This window comes from Erythrolamprus reginae, chromosome 1, assembly GCF_031021105.1.
Source record: "Erythrolamprus reginae isolate rEryReg1 chromosome 1, rEryReg1.hap1, whole genome shotgun sequence".
Taxonomy (NCBI): domain Eukaryota; kingdom Metazoa; phylum Chordata; class Lepidosauria; order Squamata; family Dipsadidae; genus Erythrolamprus; species Erythrolamprus reginae.
In genome coordinates, this window is record NC_091950.1 from 67,756,474 (window position 1) to 67,779,699 (window position 23,226).

Consider the following 23,226-nt stretch of genomic DNA (forward strand, 5'->3'; position numbering starts at 1 on the left):
GTAATACAGAAGGTTTGCATTCAGTGAGTGGCTGGAATGATATGGTTACTGTACTCTGCAAGGTTTAACAATAACTTTTAGCTGAGATTCTGAATACCAAAGACTTGACTGAACTTAGCAACAAGCAATGTTGCACTCAAGAATCTTATTACTTTGAAAATTCCCAGAAATGAAGAGCATATGAATATATGTTCACAAAAGCAGACAGCTTGACTTTTTACTTCTGGAAAGTAATAAAATAAAAATTTCTTCAGTGCTGCCAGTTATTAAGAATGGAACCGTCTGAGCTCTGCAGGAAGTCGGGGAGTAGAATATCAAAGCTATTGAAGGTCCAAATGCAGAAGACCCATCACAGCTGAAGGGGATGTTTCCAAATGGAAGTGAATGCACTGCCTAGCCTAAGCTGTTTCTCTTTTATGAATGACCTGCAAAACGAAAACTCTTGAAGATGCCCTCTTGCTAGAAGAACAGAAAGGAAAAGAAAGTACTGATGTTCACAGAAATTCTATTTTTGAAGTAAGGATTCATCAAAGGAAAAGTATTGCTAGGCTTTATCATATTAAAAATCTCTGCTTTTGAACAAAACTACTGACAATATTAGGGATATGCACCGATAGCCCCCTACTCAAGGAACAGGGGGAGGCAGAAACAGTTTCATTTCTAAGGTATAAACTACAACAGAACAATTTGCAGGCCAAGGTTTTTGACTATCATGATACACAACCTGGGCAGTAATTTACTGTACATTCAAACTAAAGAATCAGGGCAGGATTCCCAATACCTAAGAGCAGGAATTCTGCATTTAATCTGCTTCCTAATACTCTCTAGAAAATTATTTATTTTTCCATTTCTATTTATAAATCTCATACCTGCCAAAAATTTCAAATATCTGGCTGTTATACAGTATATTTTTATTTAGGAATGAAAAGAAAGAGGAAATAATATTCATAAAATACATGTGTACATAATGTACAAACATATATAAAATGTAATTTGAATAGAAAAATTAGAGCTTTCTACTGCAGAACTGAACACCCTTGCTAGAGCTGGGCAGGACTTCTTGAAGTATCTCTTTTTACTGTGTTTGCTTGGGTTTCGGAACAGAAAGTAGCATCACAATTGTTATATTTATGATTTTTTATTTGTATTAAAAACTAAATAGAAACAGAAAGATTGTTCATTTTTGGATGGAATTATAAATGTATGAAAGGATGGATCTTGTTAGCTCTACCTTAATTACATATGAATGATATCATCCAATAGGGCAATGTGTTATATTTATTTATTTTATTTATTATTTAGATTTGTATGCCGCCCCTATCCGCAGACTTGGGGCGGCTCACAACAGAATAAAAACAATTTATAACAAATCCAAATATAATTTAAGATATTTAAAAAAACCCAGTTTGATTTAAAAACCCCATTTACTAAACAAACATACATACAAACATACCATGCATAAATTGTATAAGCCCGGGGGAGATGTCTCAGTTCCCCCATGCCTGACAACAAAGGTGGGTTTTAAGGAGCTTACGAAAGGCAAGGAGAGTAGGGGCAGTTCTAATCTCTGGGGGGAGTTGGTTCCAGAGGGCCGGGGCCGCCACAGAGAAGGCTCTTCCCCTGGGGCCCGCCAAACGACATTGTTTGGTCGATGGGACCCGGAGAAGGCCAACTCTGTGGGACCTTATCGGCCGCTGGGATTCGTGCAGCAGAAGGCGGTCTCGGAGATATTGTGGTCCAGTGCCATGAAGTGCTTTAAAGGTCATAACCAACACTTTGAATTGTGACCAGAAACTGATCGGCAACCAATGCAAACTGCGGAGTGTTGGTGAAACATGGGCATACCTAGGTAAGCCCATGACTGCTCTCGCAGCTGCATTCTGCATGATCTGAAGTTTCCGAACACTTTTCAAAGGTAGCCCCATGTAGAGAGCATTACAGTAGTCGAACCTCGAGGTGATGAGGGCATGAGTGACTGTGAGCAGTGTGTCCCGGTCCAAATAGGTCCACAATTTTCCAACAAAAATTATAACCTCTCATCTATTTGAATATTACCATTCCTGAATTCTTGGGAAGGCTGATTGCAAAATTCACTGAAATAATTGCAAAGCAATGGATAAGAACCAGTATGGTATATGAGTTGAGGTGTTGGACCACTAATGTTGTGGGCCATGTACCAATCCACTTGCAGTGGTGGCAAGTCTCTAGTTGACTTTCTGACAATCACTCTCTTTCAGCCCAATCTACATGCAAAGTTGTTCTGGAAAAAAAATAGGAAGACGGTCAGCATATACCACCCTGCGCCCCTGGATAAAGATGAAGATAAAATTTAATGACAGTAATCTTAGAGAATACCTTAATAATCGGAATAGAAAATAGGTCAGCAAGTGCTGTATTGCCTCTGTACAAATTAATGGTGAGACCACAGTTGGAGTACTGTGTACAGTTCTGGTCATCGCACCTCAAGAAGGATATAATGGAGCTGGAAAGGGTGCAAAAAAAGGCAATAAGAATGATCAAGGAAATGGAGCACCTCCCTTAAGAGGTGACTTGATCAAAGTGTATAAAATCATGCATGGAATAGAAAAGGTGGATAGAGAAAAATTATTTTTTCTATCACACAATACTAAAACGAGGGGGCACTCTCTAAAGCTCATAGGTAAGAAAGTGAGGACAAATAAAGGGAAATATTTCTTCACCCAGAGGGTCATCGGTTTATGGAATTCACTTGCAGAAGAGATCGTGGCAGCTGACAGCCTGGATAGCTTCAAAGCAGGATCAGACAGATTCATGGATGCCAAGTGTATCGGTGGTTATTGAAACGGATGTCCAAGTGCTACCTCTAAGTTGATGAGGCAGACAGGATTCCCTTGGGTACCATTTGTTGGGAGTCAAGGGAAAGGGAGGGTTTTGCCTTCTCTTTCTGCTCTAGAGCCCCCATGTACAATTGGTGGGCTACTGTGTGACACAGAATGCTGCACTCGATGGCCTTTGGCCTGATTCAGAATGGCTCTTCTTATATTCTTATGTTCTAATAATTCCTAGTTCCTTATTAGGTTTAACCTAAAGAATTGGTGGGATCACAAAAAAGACAAAGTAATAGAAAATGAAGAAACTAAAATGTTCTAGGCAGGATGATTTGATTTAAATCACTAGTAAAAAGGCTTGATTGAAATCATACTTTTTAAAGAGCAACTGTCATCTCCGTCCCACAGCACTCCTCCTCTGACCTGGGTTGACTCACCGACAGTCCCAATATCGCAGAATATATAGCTTCATGCCACACAATTAAGCTCCATTTCATGCTGAATAAACTGAATTATTAATGTATTTAAAATAGTATACTAGCTTTAGATAAATTTTTACTCCAAAAGCATTTTATTAAAATAAATTTGTTTTTAAAAATCTGATTTAAATTTTAAAAACCCAATTTAATTTTTTTTTAAATTCATTTTTAAAAAGCTATTTGTATCCACCCTGGCTCTGGGACTTCAAACGGACAAGAATCCAGGTATTGATTACTGGTGGGGTACAAAAAGGTACAAAAAGACCGAAACAGAGGAGGTATTTCGGTCTTTTTGTACCTTTTTGGCTTGTTGATTGTTTCCTGTGCAGTTTGTATATGTTGCTTATGTCTATGTGTCCATTAATGACCTATTTGTCAGAATGCCAAGCTTTCAGAAGAATTCAAATACCTTCTTACCAGCAATCAACATCCAGATGAACATAGATTAGCTCCAAGATTAATATCAGACCAATAATCATGAAGAAAATAATACTCCAACCAAGGAATTGCCAAATAAGCTAACAGTAAACAGTCCAACCAAAGCATTACCAACACCACTTCCATCAACACTGACAGGCAAACCACTAGAATAAAAACTGGGAGCAAATCCCACTCTTTACTAGCATTGTTGATGTTACCTACATTGGGTAATGAAAGCTGTGTAAGAAAGCAAATTACAAATATTGAGATTAAAAAATTGGAGAAACTCACAAAATACAAAGACCTGCAAATAGAAATAGAATGACTATGTCAAAAAAGAAAAGCAAAGAGAATAATATTAGTAGTAGGCACTTTGGCTGCAATCCCAAAACAATTGAAGTTCCACTTGAACACCATTGGCATTAACAAAATCATCATCAGTCAACTGCAAAAGTCAACTTTACTTGGAACAGCTTACATCCTGAAACAATATCCATAGCACCATCAAATAGGATCTCCCTATCCCAGGTCCTTGAGAAGGACCTGACAGGTGGATAAAAATGCCAAAGTTAGTGTAAACATCTGGCTGACTGTGCATTGAACCATAATTTAATAAATCTGTATGCCACTCAACTTCCCATGAATCTGGACAACTCACAACAATCAAACAAAGAAGAAAATACAATTTATTTGTTTATTTTACACATTTCTGAACTACCGATCGCCCTCAAAGAAGGAGTTCATTAGTTTAAACTAACATATGATAAAAAGATAAAAAGTGGCAAGAATGACAGACCAAGTGGAACGAAGCACCAGGTTTCATTTTCCCTTGCCAAAGGCCTGAATGAACTTGCCATAGTTTGGCTATTTCAGTTTGTGTGTATGTTTGGTTTTTATAATAAGGGTTTTTAGTTGTTTTGTTAAATTGGATTGTTACATGTTGTTTTTTATCATTGTTGTTAGCCACCCCGAGTCTGCGGAGAGGGGCGGCATACAAATCCAATAAATAATAATAATAATAATAAATAAATAATACAGTAATATCTAACGATTGTAAAAGGTATTACAAGATATAAAACTTACTAAAATGCCATTTCTTTCTGCAAGGTGAATCACATTCTTTAATAGACTAGAAAATGTTAACCCAGTCCTAAAACTTTTATAAAGAGGCACGCTTCAGAATTATGCCTCCATTTGTAACACATATTGGCATGCTATTTCCTGTAGCTTGAGTTCACCTTGACAATCTGCACCCTTAGCTTCGAAATTTAGTCGATTAATCTTTTCTTATTGCTATTTGGGAAACCATGCCTTTTAATAGCTTGGATGAAAGATATTCGTTAAGTGCAATTTCTTTAGGATTTTTTTTTTTTAAGATAGCAGAAAAAAGAAACAAAAATCTTACAGCCATCACTAGGACTACCTTAAGATAATGAGTGTTTCTTTTTCTGGACTCGCAAAGCCAACCAGCCCGGCAATGACAGTGAAGGAGAAGAGGACAGGAACTGGTTAACATTCCTGAAACATCTACTCTATAAAAAGAAAGCCACAGACTGCAGCTTTACCGCCATCTTGATGTCCTTGATGAGTGCTGATGCTTGTGGAGGCGGCTAGCACCAGCACAGCCCAAGAGAAGGAATGAGAGGCCAATGGAGATTTATGTGAAGAGAGTGAGATGGACAAGGTAAAATTGTCAGGAGGAGTTGTTAGAAAGTAAAATATATTGTGACAATTCCACTCCTGCCGTTCATCAATAAACTGACAGATCATTTAGTGTCAATTAGGTGTGATAGATGGACAAGTCCCCATGATCCCAGGCCAAAATTAATAGCTGGGAGGGAGAGGGTGATTGAAAATGACGTCTGACATTGAGAAGAAAGTCCTGAAGGTCCCCAAGGGGCCATTACTTGCTCATTCCCTTGCAGATCAATGCAGGAACAAACCCAAAAACTGACACTTCAAGCCAAAACTTAATCAGACTTCCTTTTTCTTAAGTTTTGCTTCTCAAGCAGTGCGTCCTTACACTGCTTCCTGTCTTCTCTCTCACCTAGCCAAAGAACAGAGCAACAGGTCACAATGAAAAGTCCGAAAACTCTCTTTCATCATTTAAGAGTTTGAATTCAACAATTAAAATTCAGGCTTTATAGATATACCACAACCAACCAGTTCAGCTATTTGTTGTTGTTTCCCATTTAAGGAATTGGATGGAAAAAAATATGTATGAACCAGCGTGTATTCATATGGAGCATTCTGCTCATACTTCTTTACATTTAAAAATCCTGTGTGGTTAGAAATATAAACAATATCCACATTCCACAGATGAAATAATCCCTACATTGACAATAAAATGTTTTGTTTCCATTATACCTTTAATATCTTTTAACATTATAGAAGACTGAAAAGTACTGTTTTTATGAGTAATTACTGTAATTATTTTGTTCAAAACTTACATTATGTTAAAGTTGTAGGCTGGACAATAATATAAATTAGAATTTGCACTAGTTTAGTCAGTTTATCTTCAATAATGTAGTTAAAATTATCATAGCACTTAATTGGAGAATTCAGTCTCCAGAAATTATACTTTCAGTTCCTAGATATCAGCTTTAAATGATAAACATTCCATAAGTAGTTGAGTTAGCTAAGGTAAGCAGCAGTTCAGCTATCACTTAGGTGAGAGACACTACAAAATCCCAGGAGGTAAATGAGGCTAAGATTTTTTTTAAAACTGGAAGAAGGCAATAAGAAACCATTCTATACTGTTGTCAAAAAAAACCACATGGATGTTTTTATGCAGTCACCAGTCTTAAATGTCAGTTTTTACTTCTGTAGAAGATAACTGTATCCCAAAGCATATCCTGCCATTTAATATTCTAAGGCTGGGTTCCCCAACCCAAGGGTCCGTGGAACGGCATCAGCCCATGGCGTGCCTGAAACAGGACTGTGCAAACGGGTGAAGCCCCAGCCACAGGATTCAGGCAGCACGTGAAACCATGACCCCTCCAGCCTGTGGAAAAGTACAATTAATTCCTGATTAGCGTGCAAATAATGGAGAAACCGGGAATCTGGAATTTTAGGAAGGTTAGGAGTGAATAGACACAATCAGGCAAGACACCACCATTTTAATAAAGTTTTCTGAAAACAATTATTTTGCTAACACAAACATCAGTAGTATATATGAACAATATCAGAGTTTAAATGACTAGATAATACAGGACAGAAGATGTAAAAAACAATCCACTCAATCTGGATAAATCCAAGCATAGACTATGAAATCTCATAAAATATATGGGTTATATTTGGTAACCTAGATAGACTAGATCAGTGATTTTCAACCTTTTTTGAGCCACGGCACATTTTTTACATTTACGAAACCCTGGGGCACATTGAGCGGGGGGAGGGGGGGGCTAAAAAAAGTTTGGACAAAAAAATTATCTCTCTCTCTCTTCCTCCCCTTCACTCAATTTCTCCCTCCCTCTTTCTCTCCCTTCCTTCCTCTTTCTTTCTCTCTCTCTCCCTACCTCCCTCCCTCTATGTCTTTCTCTCTCTCTCCTTCCTCTTTCTTTCTCTCTCTCTCCCTCCCTCTTTCTTTCTCTTCCTTCCTTCCTCTCTTTTTTGCTCTCTTTCTCTCTCCCTCCCTAACTCCCTCTATGTCTTTCTCTCTCTCTCTCCTTCCCTCCCTCTCTTTCTCTCTCTCTTGCTTTCTTTCTCTCTCTTTCTCTTGTTCTCTTTCTCTCTCTCTTGTTCTCTCTCTCTCTCGCTCTTTCTCTCTCTTGCTTTCTTTCTCTCTTGTTTTCTCTCTCTCTTGCTTTCTTTCTCTCTGAGCTTCGCGGCACACCTGACCATGTCTTGGGGCACACTAGTGTGCCGCGGCACACTGGTTGAAAAACACTGGACTAGATGCACTAAGCAGATTTAACTTGGATTACACTGAGTAAGATTGGAAGATCAGTGTAATAGATTCAGTGGTTCATATGAAAGAGAATCTGAGGAATTCTAAGAAGAGATGAAAGAAATTGGGATAATTAAAATATTAAAAAATCTCCCAAAATTTCAAAGAGAAAAAGATCCAAGTGGCTTTCAGAACAAATTATTATACAAGCCAAAAAAGATAGATGATGAAAGCCTTGAGTAACTAGAAAGACATATGAGGACTGAAGACCAACTTTCAACATCAAGTAAGAAAGGACAGGGGGGGGGGGATCTCAATCACAAATCTTAACAAATAGAGATAAATAATAAGAAAATGGTTTTAAGATTAGAGAAAAATTTAAAATCACAGGAATATTTAAAGATAAACTGTAAGCATTCAAAAAAGTTACAGATGAGATGTAATAGAGGCAAAACAGGTTAAAACAAGATGGGAAAATGTGTGCAAACAGCTGGTCTTTGCCTCTAATACCTTACTTTATAATGGAGTTGGTTCTTGAATATAATTTCTATGCATATGTTTCAGTTTTAAATGCTATTTAAAAAACTAAAACATACCAGCCACATAGAGAAGGTAAAAAGTTCAACCATAATGGTTGAATGCTTCCGGTTTCCTGGACCCCTGCAGATCTGGTGATATAATCAGGTTTGAGTCTTAACCACCTCCAAAATGATGACAGGGATGAAGCTAATCTGACTTTGGGAAGGAGAATGTTCCATGCACCATGGCAGAAAAGGCCTCTGAGATCCACCAAATGTAGGTCCCTGGTAGACTGTACCCACAACATGCCTTCTTTGCCTGATCTAATGGGACAGGTTGATGTAATCATGGAGAGGTAGAACCTCATATAACTCAGTCCCATGCCATGAAGGGCTTTAAAAGTTAAAACCAGCATCATGAATTGGACATGGAAGCACACTGGCAGTCAATAGAGCTTGCAGAACAGTTACTGTATGGCTAGAGAAATAGTAAATGAACAGGGGCTTCAGACAACCAAAGGGAAATAATACAAGACAGAGGTGGGTTTATTTATTTATTATTGTTGTTGTTGTTGTTGTTGTTGTTGTTGTTGTTGTTTTAATTTATATGCCTCCCAACTCCCGAAGGACTCTGGGATCCTCCCGGTTCGTACCAGTTACTCAAACCAGTAGCAAGCCACTGGTGATGTCACTGAACTGTGAATTTTTTACTTTTTGGAAGGTTGTTCCTATTCTTCAGATTGAAAGAGACACCCTCCGCCCCGCCCCCTGGGTTTATACTGATCTTTATTCCTTCTTCTGAAGCCCAACTGATCATCTCTTCAGCTGTGTTTCCGGCCAATTTCCAGCTACCGAGTATGCACAGAAGCAAAATTTGATGAGGGAAAGTGCGCATGCATGCGAGCTCTACTCAAGAGCACCTGCAAAACATGCACTCCCGTCACAATGCAAACCAATGGGGAAGGTAAGTATAACCCATCCGATACAAGATGAATAATGCAAAGAATATGGGAACTTACATAGGAAATTTACCTCTTCTAATGTATATCGAGTACAACAAGGCCTTTGATTATGCTGATAATACTAAAATGTTTATTTAGAATAACAGGCATTCTGTTATGTTTGGATGTTGTTTATCAAAATTATTTTTTTGATAAAACCCCAAATATTGTAAAAACCAAGTTTGGAGAAACTGTACTTGGTTCTGAGTATAGAATGGTATAGATGCATATTAGTCTCATATCTGCTTCAATTGTATGGTGAATATATTACATGAATGGCAAGATTGGATAAGATGACAACTTGAATCAAAACTGGATGTCGAAATACTTAACAATTTGAGATATGCATATGACATCCCTTTTTAGGTAAACATAAGGAAGATTTAGAAGATCTCATTATAAAAAACAAAACTGGCAAGTGAAAAATGTTAATATTAAATAAGAAGACAAAGATAATGTCAATCAGATTGGTCACAATTGACCGTGATGAAGTGAATGTACTAGATAGTTTTGTTTTCCTGGACTTAATAATAAATAAAGATGGATCAGTAAAGACATTAATCCTAAGGAAGAAGACATTGACAAACTCAGAGGGGTCATGAAAGATAAGGGCATTTCTATGATAAGAAAGATCAGAATAATTATAGCATTGTTTCCTTATTCAAAGTGTTCATCTATGAAACAATAAAAGAGCAAAAGAGAAAGAAAATAAATATTTTCAAATTATAAATAGTTATTAAGAATAACACGTACTACAAGAAAAACCAGTCAATTGGTCTGAATGAAAAACTGATAGCTGCCTTGAAATGATAATCAGCAAACCAAAATTCATCTATTTTGAACATAGGATGCAAGCAAATGATCAAAGAGAAAAAAATGATTAGGTTTTGGAAAGTTGAAAGAAAAAAATAGAAGACAACAGAAAAAATGGCTAGATTGAATCAAGATCGCTGAATGTCCTTGGAAGAGGTATGGATTATTATGGGGAGCAGGGTGAGATAGAAGCTATTGTCCATATAGTCACCAGGGACTAGGCCCATTTTACTATTGTCCAGCATTTGTTATAAATTAAGTTATGATTTGAACTTCTGTAGGATCTCTCAGATTTAACTGATGATAGTCAAAGGTCTATTTCAGTTCTGGTATTATATCTTTAGAACAGCCTTCTCTGTTTTTCCATAGTCAAGCCCATAATAAAAATATTTTTCATTTTACTGTGCTATAAACTGAGTGCATTATTATTATCAGTGAATCTTTGTTAGTTCTACTAATGTTTGCATATATATTTAAAATTCTATATTATAATTTCTTCTGTAGTCTTCATTGTAATTTGTGGTATAAATCATTCTGAGACTATTTCTGGAAAGTCCAGATATGAATTTAATTATTACCAATGTTCCAACAACTATAAGTCACTGCAGGAATGCTCATGTAAATTTCTTTTTTCCAATAATGGTGGAATTTACTCTCATTTTCCTTTTTCTTACACTCTTTCTTGTGTTTTCTATGAGCCAGATACTATTTCCACTCAATAATGCTTCGTCAAATTAATTATTTCTAATGAAGACATAAATTGAGAAAGAGACCTTTAAGTCACCAAGTTCAAACTTTTGATGAGTGCAGAAATCCAAACTAAAGCATTCCAAAAAGATAGCTGTCGAGTGCTGCTTGAACATATCCAATGGAGCTATAAATCTGTAGAGTTGAAAGACCAAAAGGATCATCTAATCAAATCAGCTGAAATGTGCAGGAAAATCAGTTAAATCATCCATGTAAGCTAGTTGTCCAGACTGTTCCTAAAAATCTCTAAAGATGAATAACCTACAATCACTAGTTAGGTAGATTATTGTATACATCTTACTGTCAATAATTGTTTCCTTTTTTAAAAAAAAATCTAAGTAGCTGCAACTTATTTCTCATTCTAATTTCTGTGGCCATGAAAAATATGTTCTTTTCCCTATAGCTTTCTTTTAGGTATCTGAATATCATGTTGTGATCATGATGCTATCTCAAGCTTTCTGTTCTTTGGATGAAGCATTCCAAATTCCTTCAGCCTATATTCATGGAGTTTATCTTCAGAATTTATTGAGGTGGGGAAAAGTACAAATGTCATTGTTAGGTAGAACTAGTGATCAAGACAAATGTGTTATTTTTATTAAAACCAATGTCAATTCTTGACTACTGATGCACCATTCAAACAATGCAAAAAGATATTTCTAAGTCTGTATGTCAGAGCAAACCCCCAAGAATTACCGGTACAGTATATATATATTGCTGCAAGATGCCAAAAGGACAGGTGGATTAGATCTACCAGATTTAAAATCATAGTTTGGTGCTTGTTGTTTGCTATAATGAAAGATTGGATGCCTCTGAAGAATAGGAGCTTATTAAAGTTGGAAGGACATGATCTGAAGTTTGAGTGACACTGTTATTTATGGTATGACAAAGTCAAGGTTAACACAGATTTTCTAAAATATTTTGTTAAGAGTGCCATAATGGTTTCCATGTAGAAGTTGGTCCATAAAATTTCTTTATGGTAAACCTCTCCAAAAGCTTTTCTAAAAGAGAAATGATAACTATGCACATTTATTGACTTTCTTTGAAGGAGAGCCTAAATTAAAAACTAGTGAAGAACTGGAAAGGGAAGGTCACAATTGTCAATATTATGCTTATGCCCAATTGACAGAAAGATTTAAAACAGACAAAAAGAAATTTGCTTTTATCAATTAAAAAACTGATTTTGAATTGTTTGCTTATAAAGAACATATTACTGCAAAGATGTATGAACTATTATTGGAAATGAATTTTTAAAACATATATGATTAAATGACCAAAAACATTGGGTACAACATAATCAATGGGAAAATATATGGAGCAAAGGATTGAAAGTTACACTGAATTATATATGAATTATATGAAGGATGACTTTTACAAGATTGGTATTTAATAATAGACAGGTTGTCACGGATATATAAGGGTGCCACATGTATGTTGGAAATATAAGCAATCTAAAGGTATATTTTTCATCTTTGGTGGACAGAAAAGGAAGCTAAGAAATAGTGGGATCAGATACGTAGTTTAATTCAGAGAATTCTCAAATTGGATGTACAATTGAAACTAAATTCTAAACCAAATTCTAAGTTTAATGGATAAACAACCTGAAACTGTTTTTATATATAATAATAACAACAGAAAAGGTTAGTTACTTGCAGAGATTAAAAAACATGCAAATATCCACAAAGAATGAATGGATGGTGAAGTTAATGGAGTTGGCAGATATGATAACATTGACTGTTTTATGTTTTTGTAAAAAAGACCAACTTCTGCATGGAAACCATTTTTGGATTCTTCTGCTTCAAACTGAAAGAAATGAAATCTTAATCTTGGAATTTGCTGACTAGAACTGTTTATGAGTATAGATGTATTGTGTGCTATGGTTTGCTCTAGTTTAAAGGGTTATTATATTTTATGTTGGTATCTATACCAAAGAAAGTCGGAACTTAGTTTTACTATAGTTTATATTCTTTTCTGTCTAAAACCACTAATTTTGATGTTCCCCCTGCTTCATTCTTTTCCCCTTTAAACTCTTTTTCTTGTTCTCTGTACTTTTCTTAAATTTAGCAAAATTGTAAAAAAGAAATCTTAAGTAGATCAATTCTATTTCCATTAATAAAAGGTGCATATGCTGAGAGCATATGCACCAAGAGAAATTCCTTGGGTGTCCAATCACACTTGGCAAATAAAATTCTATCTATTCTATTCTATTCTATTCTATTCTAAATAAACCTGCTCTCAAGACTGATTGCTGCATAATCCCAGTACAGTACTTGCTTTCCAACTTGATCCAAAGCTTTACTCTCTAAGTATGATTAGTCAGGCAATTTTGCTTTGCAAACTGCATTTTAACATTTTGTTCATAAGGAACCTTATCAAAAACTTTGAGCAGGAGGTTGAACTAGAAGACCTCCAAGGTTCCTTCCAGTTCTGTTCTGATTGATTGATTGATTGATTGATGTTAGATTATATCCACAACATTCCCCTTGTTCACTATACAATATTAGCTATTGTGTCAAAAAAAAAGGCAAAATTTTCTCATGGGATTTATTTTTTACAGTCCTACTATCTTTTTTTAAATAATTTTTTTTATTAATTTTTATAATAACAGTAACAGCGTGCTCAATAATCAAAGTGCCCACCCACCAAACAACATTCAAACCCCTCCACCAAAATGGTGGCATATTTTCTATATACCATTTTAACTTAAGAGCATGCGAAGTCCTACTATCTTTTAACAATCATGAGAATTATTTGTTCAAAATGCTTATAAGTGGCCTGCTGTTTAACTATTAGTTCTAGCATCTTTTCAGAAATTAATGTTCGGCTCTCTGATCAATAAGAGAGAACTGCACTAAATCCCTACGTTAATAGATGCAAAACTAACCTCAGTATCAGAAAGTTTTTTCCTAATATTTAAGTAAAATATGTCTTCACTTGTTAACATGTTCAGCATTCAAGGAGGATAAAGAAATGAATGTTTATTCTGTGCTGCCCCTTCAGGAATTGAAAAAAATTGCTACTGAAACTTCTGTCTCCAGTGCTAACTACACCTAATCGCTGGGATTGTTAATTCCTAGGAATCTTAGTTCAATTCAATTCAAATCTTTATTGTCACTGAACAACATATGTACAATGAAATTGGTTGCCTCCTTGCCCGCTCTAATCCATTCCAATTTCTCTAAATATAATGACTATAGTCATTAGATATGACTTCTTAAATATAATGACTAGAACAAAACTCAGTACTTGAAATGAGCTGTGCCCAAAACAAAAGCGGCAACTATTTCTCTTGATCATGGAATGCATTATTCTACTAAGGTTGGGTAAAATTGAGCCTGTCACATAAATATTACATTTCTGCATCATATTTAGCATGAATATTCTATTGCCAAGCTAAGCAACCCATCCCAAATTCACTAATCAAGGGGAGTTAGTAGAACTTGGTCAAGCTCCTCTGCCGTGATCTCTGTCCTCCAGGTTGAATTTAAGTTCATGCAGAATTTTGAAGATGTCTAAGTGGTGATATTCTCTTCAATAGTAGCCCATGAAAGAAAGATTAGGTCAGGGTTAGGTTTAAGCCCTCAGCCATGACAATTTAGAGCTGGTTGGCATAGCTATCTTCTCCCCATTGTTTTCAATTGGGGAAGAGAAATCATGAAACATCTTTAAAAGCAGCAAACAATCTCATGAAATGTTCACTACATTTCACGTATTTTATCTTATTGTTATCCTTACGATAGTTTATAAACTAATTGCATTATCTCTACAATATAGTTGGAAGGCTGAAACACAATCCTGATATTTAAATGCATAAACAATATTAACATTTTCACAAAACATGAGAGTATACACATGTCACAGCCCAACAAATCAGTTTAAAGCAGAGTAGTATAGTTTCATTTTTAAATAAATCTTGACGTTTCAACATCAACGGACAGGCTTCAATGGAAAAAGGCAAACCAATAAACTGCACAGCAGGGTACTTATAACAATTCAGAAGATATGAAACACTGATCAAACCAGGTGTCTGGTTCAAGTATTAGCTCAGTTGCTCAAGATGCTAATGTGAAGGCTTGTATATAACATATCGCTTCAACCGCCCAAGCAAATATAGAGGGCAAATATATTAGTCATATTTTAAAATTATTTTTCAGGGATAGTTATCACTGAAGAATAAGATAAAAAATAGTGTTTGCATTATAAAACAGAAAGCCACTATATAAATTTTTACATTAATTTTATAAAGAGAGACAAAGACATGCAAAACAGAGAATATAATAGAAATCTCTGATAGAAGCATTACTTTTGAAGTTTTTAAAAGAAGAATAGGCAATTCTCTCAAACTATCTCATTCTAGCCTCTCATTTCTCCAATCTTCATTCATTTACATTCCTTAACACATGAAAATAAGTGCCTTTTTGCCATATATCTGGTGATTTGTTCAGCAAGCATATGCTCCTTTCCCCATGTTTTATAAATGTAATGCATGAGCTAATAAAAGGAACCATTTACCGTAAGTCTGTTTATCAAAAGGTAAATGATGTCATTAAAATAACTTTTTACAATTTTTCAAAACAGAACCTGAGTGCCCTCTACTGGTTTAAGAACTAATCATGCAGCTGAAATATACTGTATCTAGTCAGAGTTCAATATATTTTGTTATAGAAGATACTAAGTATATAGTGAATGCAAACACACTGTACTTATTTGTTCGTGTCCATTTCATATTTATCTTGAGTTATTCTTCCTTTTTGATATACCACGATCTATCGTGCCCACTATAGTAGTGCTTCTTAAAATGTTTCATGAAACATCAATGATGCTCAGACAACTTCAACTTATTACACCAAGATGGTCCTAAGGTCCCAGAGAAAGGTTTTGAGGGGTTTTGAGGCTTTCAATTTTATTAACAAAGCAAGCATCCCATCTGGAATTCCATTACTAGAATACCTTTGAATAAGATAATATGAGCTTCTGGTGAGAACATAAGGTGCTACCACCATTCCTTCAACATTTCTTTTATAAATATGGATTTGTTCATGTATGTTCATACACTTCAATAAACCAAATGTCCAAAGATGATGAAAGATTCTGATTCTAAATCTCATTCCAGGAATTGGTGGAAAATGCCATAATGCTCTGGGCAGCTTGCCAGTCTCTTTGCAGACAAAAATGCATATATCCTCATAGCTAAACAAAGTGGGACAGAGATATTGTGAGATGACAAACACAATCTCTTGTGATCATCTTGGATTCTTACTCCTAAGATCATGTGGCACTGTTTTGGAACTTAAGACCATCAATGGATGTGTACACGATTCCTTCTAGGATGAACTCAGTCACCAGTAGATTCAATCTATCCCCCTCCTGGCCTGTTCAGACAGCCAGAAAAGGAATGACAGTTGGGTGTAGGAGGTGGTGAATGTGTCTGTGAGGAAGGGAGAGAGGGAGGGAAAGTTGCTTCTGCCTTGAATGACATGGTGGTGATCCCCTTTCTCAAGAAACTATAATTCAGTTCAGCCATTTTAGATAAATAGCAACTATCAACCTTCCCTTTCTAGGAAAGGCTAGAGAAGTGACTGGGCAGCGATTACTGAGTACTATGGATGATATATATTTCTTCTGGTTGGGATTCAGGCTTGGGAATGTTTCAGCTACACTGATCTCCAATAGGATTCTGGACCCAATTCAAGGGGCAGGTTGTTACTTAAAAGTTATTATTAGCATTAGAACCACTAACTGTAGGTGGAATCAGTTCACACAATATGAGATGGCCAAGAAGGGATGTGATGAAAACCCACCCACTGAGACTGAATAATGAATTTCCTACTACCAGCTCCCTCACTTTGGAATATTGTTCCAATATATAAAATCCATCCTTATTATTCAGAAAGGTTGTAAAATTTTGCCTATGCAAGTTTTTTTAATGGAAAACACTTAAGATTGATAGCAGTTGTGGGATTTTAGTGAGTATTAACTCACTAAAGAACTACAACATCCAACCACATGCTATTATAAACTTACAACTAAGGACTGCATTATTTTCTTTCCATTCAAGAAAAGTATACTATGAGATAGCTTTCTAAAGAAATGGCAGTGTATGTCAGAAGATCTACCTCCTAAAAGGACCAAGAGCTGACATACCATATTTTTCAGACTATAAAATGGACCAGAGTACCTTAGTTTTGGGGGAGGAAAATAAGAAAAAAGCTGATTGGCAGCTGGATTACCCCCAATCAGCTGTTTCCAGAGGTGAATTTTAGCAACAGGTTCATTGTTTGTGAGCTCTGCGCCTTGCTTTTTTTTCTGCCTCTGAAACCTCAATTTCAGAGGCTTTTTTTTTTTTGAAACTCCATTTCAGAGGCTTTTTTCAGCCTCTGAAACCTCTGTTTGAGAGGCTGGCCAGGGCTACACTCAGAGTATAAGACGCACCCAGATTTTCACCTTGTTTTGGGAGTGGGGGATGTTGTCTTATACTCCAAAAAATATGGTAAATTGTGCTCTTATAGTGTTCTCTTCCATTAGACCCCCATGATTTCAAGATGTTCTAGAAAAAATGAATGTGAGATGCATTATTGGTTTCAGCCAAACAGGCTGAACCAACATTATAATATTCTAAAACAGTGGTTCGCAACCTGGGGATCGAGACCCCTTTGGGGATTGAATGACCGTTTCACAGGGATCGCCTAAGACCATGGGAAAAGACAAATTTCCCATGGTGTTAGAAACAAAACTTCTGTACATCATTTCCATTTTGTTTGCATTCCTGATGAATCAAAAAGCAAACTCTATATATCTCCTTGTTGCTTTATCTAATCCATATATCAATTGTTTACATTTTATTGTGTTATTTATAGTTATCAATTATATCCATATATTATTTACTTGTTTAATAGTTATTTCTTCTGGTTTCAAGCCATTCATAAAGATGTTCCCAAATTGTGTAAAAGTCTTTCTCTTGTTTATTTTGTAGTTCAAAAGTGAGTCTGGACATTTCAGCGCAATCCATAAGTTTCTTTATAATCATATTATCTGTTGGGAGGTTATTACCTTTCCACATTTCTGCATAGGCTAATCTCACTGCAGTTATTATATGGATGATCAGATAGTATTTTTATTTTACGTATTGCCCTCTAACAAGCCCTAGAAGATTTATTTATTTATTATTTATTTATTTTATTTATTATTTAGATTTGTATGCCGCCCCTCTCCGCGGACTCGGGGCGGCTCACAACAAGGCATAAACAAATCGTAACAAATCCAAATAAATTTAAATATTTTAAAAAGTTTAAAAAGAACCCCAATAGACTAACAAGCACACACACAAACATATCATACATAAATTGTACATGCCCGGGGGAGATGTTTCAGTTCCCCCATGCCTGACGACAGAGGTGGGTTTTAAGAACTTTGGTCTCTGGTTTTAATTCTGGTTTTAATTTACGGAAGATAGGTCTCCTCTGGTTTTAATTCTAAATCGAATTGCAGTATATCTTTTATCCATCCTTTAATTTTCAGCCAATAATTACGTGCCTGGGGGCATAGCCACCACAGGTGATAGTAAGTTCCAAAATCTTTTTTACATTTCCAGCATATGGGATCTATATTAGGACAGCTCTTAGCCAACCTGGCGGGAGCATAATGCCTTCTATTTTGGTGCCTTGGAACATATTTTTATAATCTGACCAATCAGACATTTACAGTGGAGGTATCCCTCTGATCTTCCTGCCAATCAGCTTAAAGTTCTGTTGGGATAATTGATGCTAGACTTAGGGTTGGGGGTCACCACAACATGAGGAATTGTATAAAGGGGTCACAGCATTAGAAAGGTTGAGAACTACTGCTCTAAAAGGTTTCCATTGCCATTTTCTAGGAAGTTACCCAGATTATGGTAACATCATATTTTGAATTCTAATTTATTTAAACAAAATTGTACTTACTTAGACACATTTACACCAACAAAGCCAGACCATACTCCTTCGCGTATATGTGGTTTAGATGATGGACGCTTAAGAAGTAAAAAAAAAACAATATAAAAGAAAATAAGTAATTATTATTTGTCAGCATTTGTATTCTACATTTGTAACCCAAGAAGGGGACTTTTATATGCGTTCATAATTATTACCAAATCAAGGGTTGTAACCTAAATATTTTTACAGCCTAAATCAAGGGTCCCCAACCACTGTGCCACAACATATTACCAAGCCGTAGCATATTCGTAATTGGCGTCACAAGTAGCGGGTTGGAGTCATGAGTGGCAAGCTAAGCTGCACGTCTGTGTGTTGGCCTGCCATTCACACAGCCTGCTTCCCCTTTCCCCCACCCCCAGCCAGGGTGCCAAGCCTTAAAGATTGAGGACCCCAGATTTAAATGCTACAATTTAACCAATGGAGTGTTATTGTGTCAAATATGATTTCATTCATTTTCATGTTTTTCTAACTGTATATTAACTTAATATTTAAAAACTGAAAAACCTTACCTTCTCCCATACATATTTTTCCCAATGTATGCATTTTATTTCCCACTTTTTCTATTACATCTTTTTGCACTTTCTGTAATACATGAACTATTAAAGGGTAGTTGAATTGGAGAAGTAAGGTAGAGAAACTCTAAGCATTTCCTAAGGTTTATCAATGGTTTTTGACATAAAAAGCTTACGTAGTCTGAAGAAGAAAGCTAACTATGAAAAGTCCAGTGATTCTAATTCTAATCTAATCTAATGTCCTGCAAAGACATTACTAGAAATATGGACCATTGTTTAGCCTTTGGAAACTGGAGTACACCAGGCTTGTATCATTTCATTTCTGCTTATTAATATCAACTTTTAATAGTTAATAAAAGTCAACTGAATGTTTAGACTAAGATCAATAGGCTGTTTGGACTAAGAAAACATACTGAAAAAGAATATCTTCCATTTCTAAAAAAATGTCTCAGGGAACTGAAGTATTATGGATGGGAAAAACCTGCTATCCAAATAAAGTTGAGAATGTGCTACAGTACCCCGAAGAAAGAATAGCAATCATTCTTATGGTCTCAATGCCATCTTGGATGTATAGATGCATTTATTATTATGTCCCACTTGCAGACTTTTAGTTGGCTACTTTGAAAATCAGGATGCTCATATAGACAGTACTATGGTGTGATTCTGCAATGCTCTTATTTTTTAAGATGTGATCTCCAATAATGCTTATTGTTTAAAGTGGTATAGTTTGAACTGGCTGTCAAGCAGTCTAACCACATTTATAGATTAGATTTTGTAAGTTTCTTCAATGACAATAAGGCAAGAAAAATAGACAATCTTTTAAAGAAATCACAAAGAATGGAAAACACTCCTGAATATTAAATTCTGGGGGGAATTCAGCATTTCCTATAGATATTGAGATAGTTGATTTTCAGCTAGACTATTAGTGTGGGAAGTAGACAATATTTGAAATTGGAGGCTGTTGCCTGCTGGAAGGAGGAGGCATGACCCAGTGTAACTGCCTAACAGGAGCAAAAACAGTCATTCTCCAAAAATAAATAGGAAGAAGGGACAAGCCAAGTGCTGTAGTTTCAACATACCAGATTTCTTCAGCAAAGGGGGCGCAGAAGGGCAGAAGGACAAACAGAGCTTAGAAAGCAGGAAATAGCTTCCTTATATGGGCTTATCCGCAAGCGACAGAGCTCAGTCGACTGGAATGACTGTGTCACAAAATGTGAAGCCTTCAGGGGCTGCAGTGAATGGAGTTTTCTGATATTTAAATTATTTCTCCAGATTCTTTAGATGCCAAAGCCAGGAGACTATAGTGCCAAAAAAGGAGCATTTTGAATTGGGATGCTTTAGGGAAACACACCACATATGGATGTAAAAGACTACATACACAAAAAGACCCCATACATATTTTTGTCACAGAATATACTGAATTCCCAAACATTGATTAAATGCATTCTCAAACATTCATTAGATGCAGCAAGCCAACATATTTGAGCTATATATATGTACAAGCTGTCATTTATTACGCTTTTTTAAAAAATCATAGCTGTAATAACTTTTTCCTAACCTGTAAGTAATTGATACTGCATCTGTATATATCTTTATGAAACTTTCTGCACAGCAAACTCCCAATTTGCTCCTATACTTTATAGGCAAGGTATTTAATTGAGACATGTTGCTAAGCGTAGACTGTTAATGTTTTCTTTCAATAAAAATTGCAGTTATGTATCCTTTAGGGATATTCAATGTCTATATTAGTTAAAAACAACTAATATCCTAACTAATCAAATGAGGCCACTGTTTCCTTCTTGAGCCCATAACATATTTAATAGCTCTCTTTGTGTGTTGTAAAAAATATTAGACATGCTAAAGGAAAGAGTCATGTTTTAAAGAGTCATTAGCCATGAGTAGCTTGAAGATCAATGAAGATCTTAACCTCTTTGATCCATTCCTCCACTGAATTGTGTGTTTGGAAATATGTTAGTCTGCCAATTTCTAGATTCCTCCCTCACTTTCTCATTGTGTGTGCCATACATACTGGCTGAAATAACTATGCTTGATTTTAACAAAAATGCCAAATTATATAAAATACAGCTTTTAAGTACAGAAGGGTTTGGAGGGTTTGTTGTTAACACAGCTGATGAATTATTAGAATAGAAAGATGGATTTAATACATATCCCAAAGCCATAAATAAAACTGTGTGTACGATGTGGATAGACAAAAAATAAAGACAAAGAAGGGTACTAGACTCAAACTTTGTGGGAGATTGCAGTCCTGGGCAGGCTTTTCTTAAAAATAAACATCCCACTAAATTTAGCAAGATAACTCTCACTTAAATATAAATTTCAGCTGCAGATTAAAACATTCACAAAAAGAAAAAGTTAATTAATGTTTTTAACTTACAAAACGTGGGAGAGCTTGAAATAAATGGTATCATGGCTGTTGAAACCAGAAGACTTTAAATGTTGACATAAACTTTGCAAGAGTAATTATAAGGGTTAAAGGGTAAAAATGAGTAAAAATGAAATTGGACAAAAATAGATTACTCAAGAATATAAATGGGAGGATTAAAGTAAAGAATACTTAATGGATTACATCAGAAGTCTTCAAACTTGGCAACTTTAAAACTTATGGACTTCAACTCCCAGAATTCTTTCTGTGCCAGCTCAGGAAATTCAAACTGCCCAAGGAGCTGCTGATACAGTTCTACAGAGGAATCATTGAGTCTGTCATCTGCACCTCTATAACTGTCTGGTTTGGTGCTGCAACCCAACAGGACTGACACAGACTGCAGGAGAACTGCAGAAAAAACAATTGCTGCCAACATGCCTTCCATTGAGGACCTGTATACTGCACCAGTCAAAAAGAGGGCGGGGAAAATATTTACTGACCTGTCGCATCCTGGACACAAACTGTTTCAACTCCTACCCTCAAAACGTCGCTACAGAGCACTGCACACCAAGACAGCTAGACACAAGAACAGTTTTTTCCCGAACGCCATCACTCTACTAAACAAATAATTCCCTCAACACTGTCAGACTTTCTACTAAATCTGCATCTGTATTTCTACTAGTTTTTCTCATCATTCCTATCATCCTTTTCTTCCCACTTAGGACTGTATGACTGTAACTTGTTGCTTGTATCCTAAAATTTCTATTAATATTGATGGTTTCTTCATTGCTTATTTGACCCCTATGACAATAATTAAGTGTTGTAGCACATGATTCTTGACAAATGTATCTTTTTCTTCTATGTACACTGAGAGCATATGCACCAAGACAAATTCCTTGTGTGTCCAATCACACTTGGCCAATAAAAATTCTATTCTATTCTATTCTATAAGTGTTAAAATTGCCAAGTCTGGGGACTCCTGGACTATATCTTTGCGACTACATCCTTGACATCTGTTATGAAGTAAATTACCTATTTTTCCATAGAACTGTTTTTGTATAATATAAGCATAGAATCTTTTAAAATTAACCATTATTTGAAACATTTGAAAAAGGTTTAAAATTTCAATATCTCTTGTACCTGATTTGTCTCTTGTCTTGCTTAACTCGAACTGCAAAATATATTTTATTATCCTTATATCCATGACCTTGTTGTTAATATCAAAATATCCAAACGCTTTTAGGCAGAGATAGGTTCCTCCCAGTTCGGACTGGTTCATCTAAAGTGGTAGCAGCCTGCTTGTGATATCACTGAGCTGGATCAGCTGGTGCTGGTCTGTGGGCGCCGCCATCTTTTTTTTTTTTTGGCAATTTTTTTACTGTTTGGAAGATTTTTCCTGTTCTGCTGCTTGAAAGAATGGCTCTCCCTCCCGCCCCCTGGTTTATACTAACCTTTATTCCTTCTTCCAAAGCCCAGTTTGTCAGCTCCTCAGGCGGTTTTTCCAGTTACTGAGCATGCGCGGAAGCAAAATTACACAAGAGGATGTGCGCAAAATATGCACTTCCATCGCGATGCAAACTGGTGGGCACAGTAAGTAGAACCCACCCCTGCTTTTAGGAAGGCATACTCTATGCCAGTGTTTCCCAACCTTGGCAACTTGAAGGTACAGTATTTGGACTTCAACTCCCAG

The 23,226-nt window shown here is 36.0% G+C and overlaps 1 protein-coding gene across 1 annotated transcript in view; it reads right to left on the reverse strand.

The window, feature by feature from the left end:
• Positions 1 to 23,226, reverse strand: part of IFT43 (intraflagellar transport 43) — a 70,162-nt gene that overhangs the window by 41,331 nt on the left and 5,605 nt on the right. Inside the window, exon 3 of the mRNA XM_070754583.1 lies at positions 18,612 to 18,679. Coding sequence (XP_070610684.1) covers positions 18,612 to 18,679 — 68 coding nt within the window. The remainder of the gene's footprint in view (positions 1 to 18,611; positions 18,680 to 23,226) is intronic.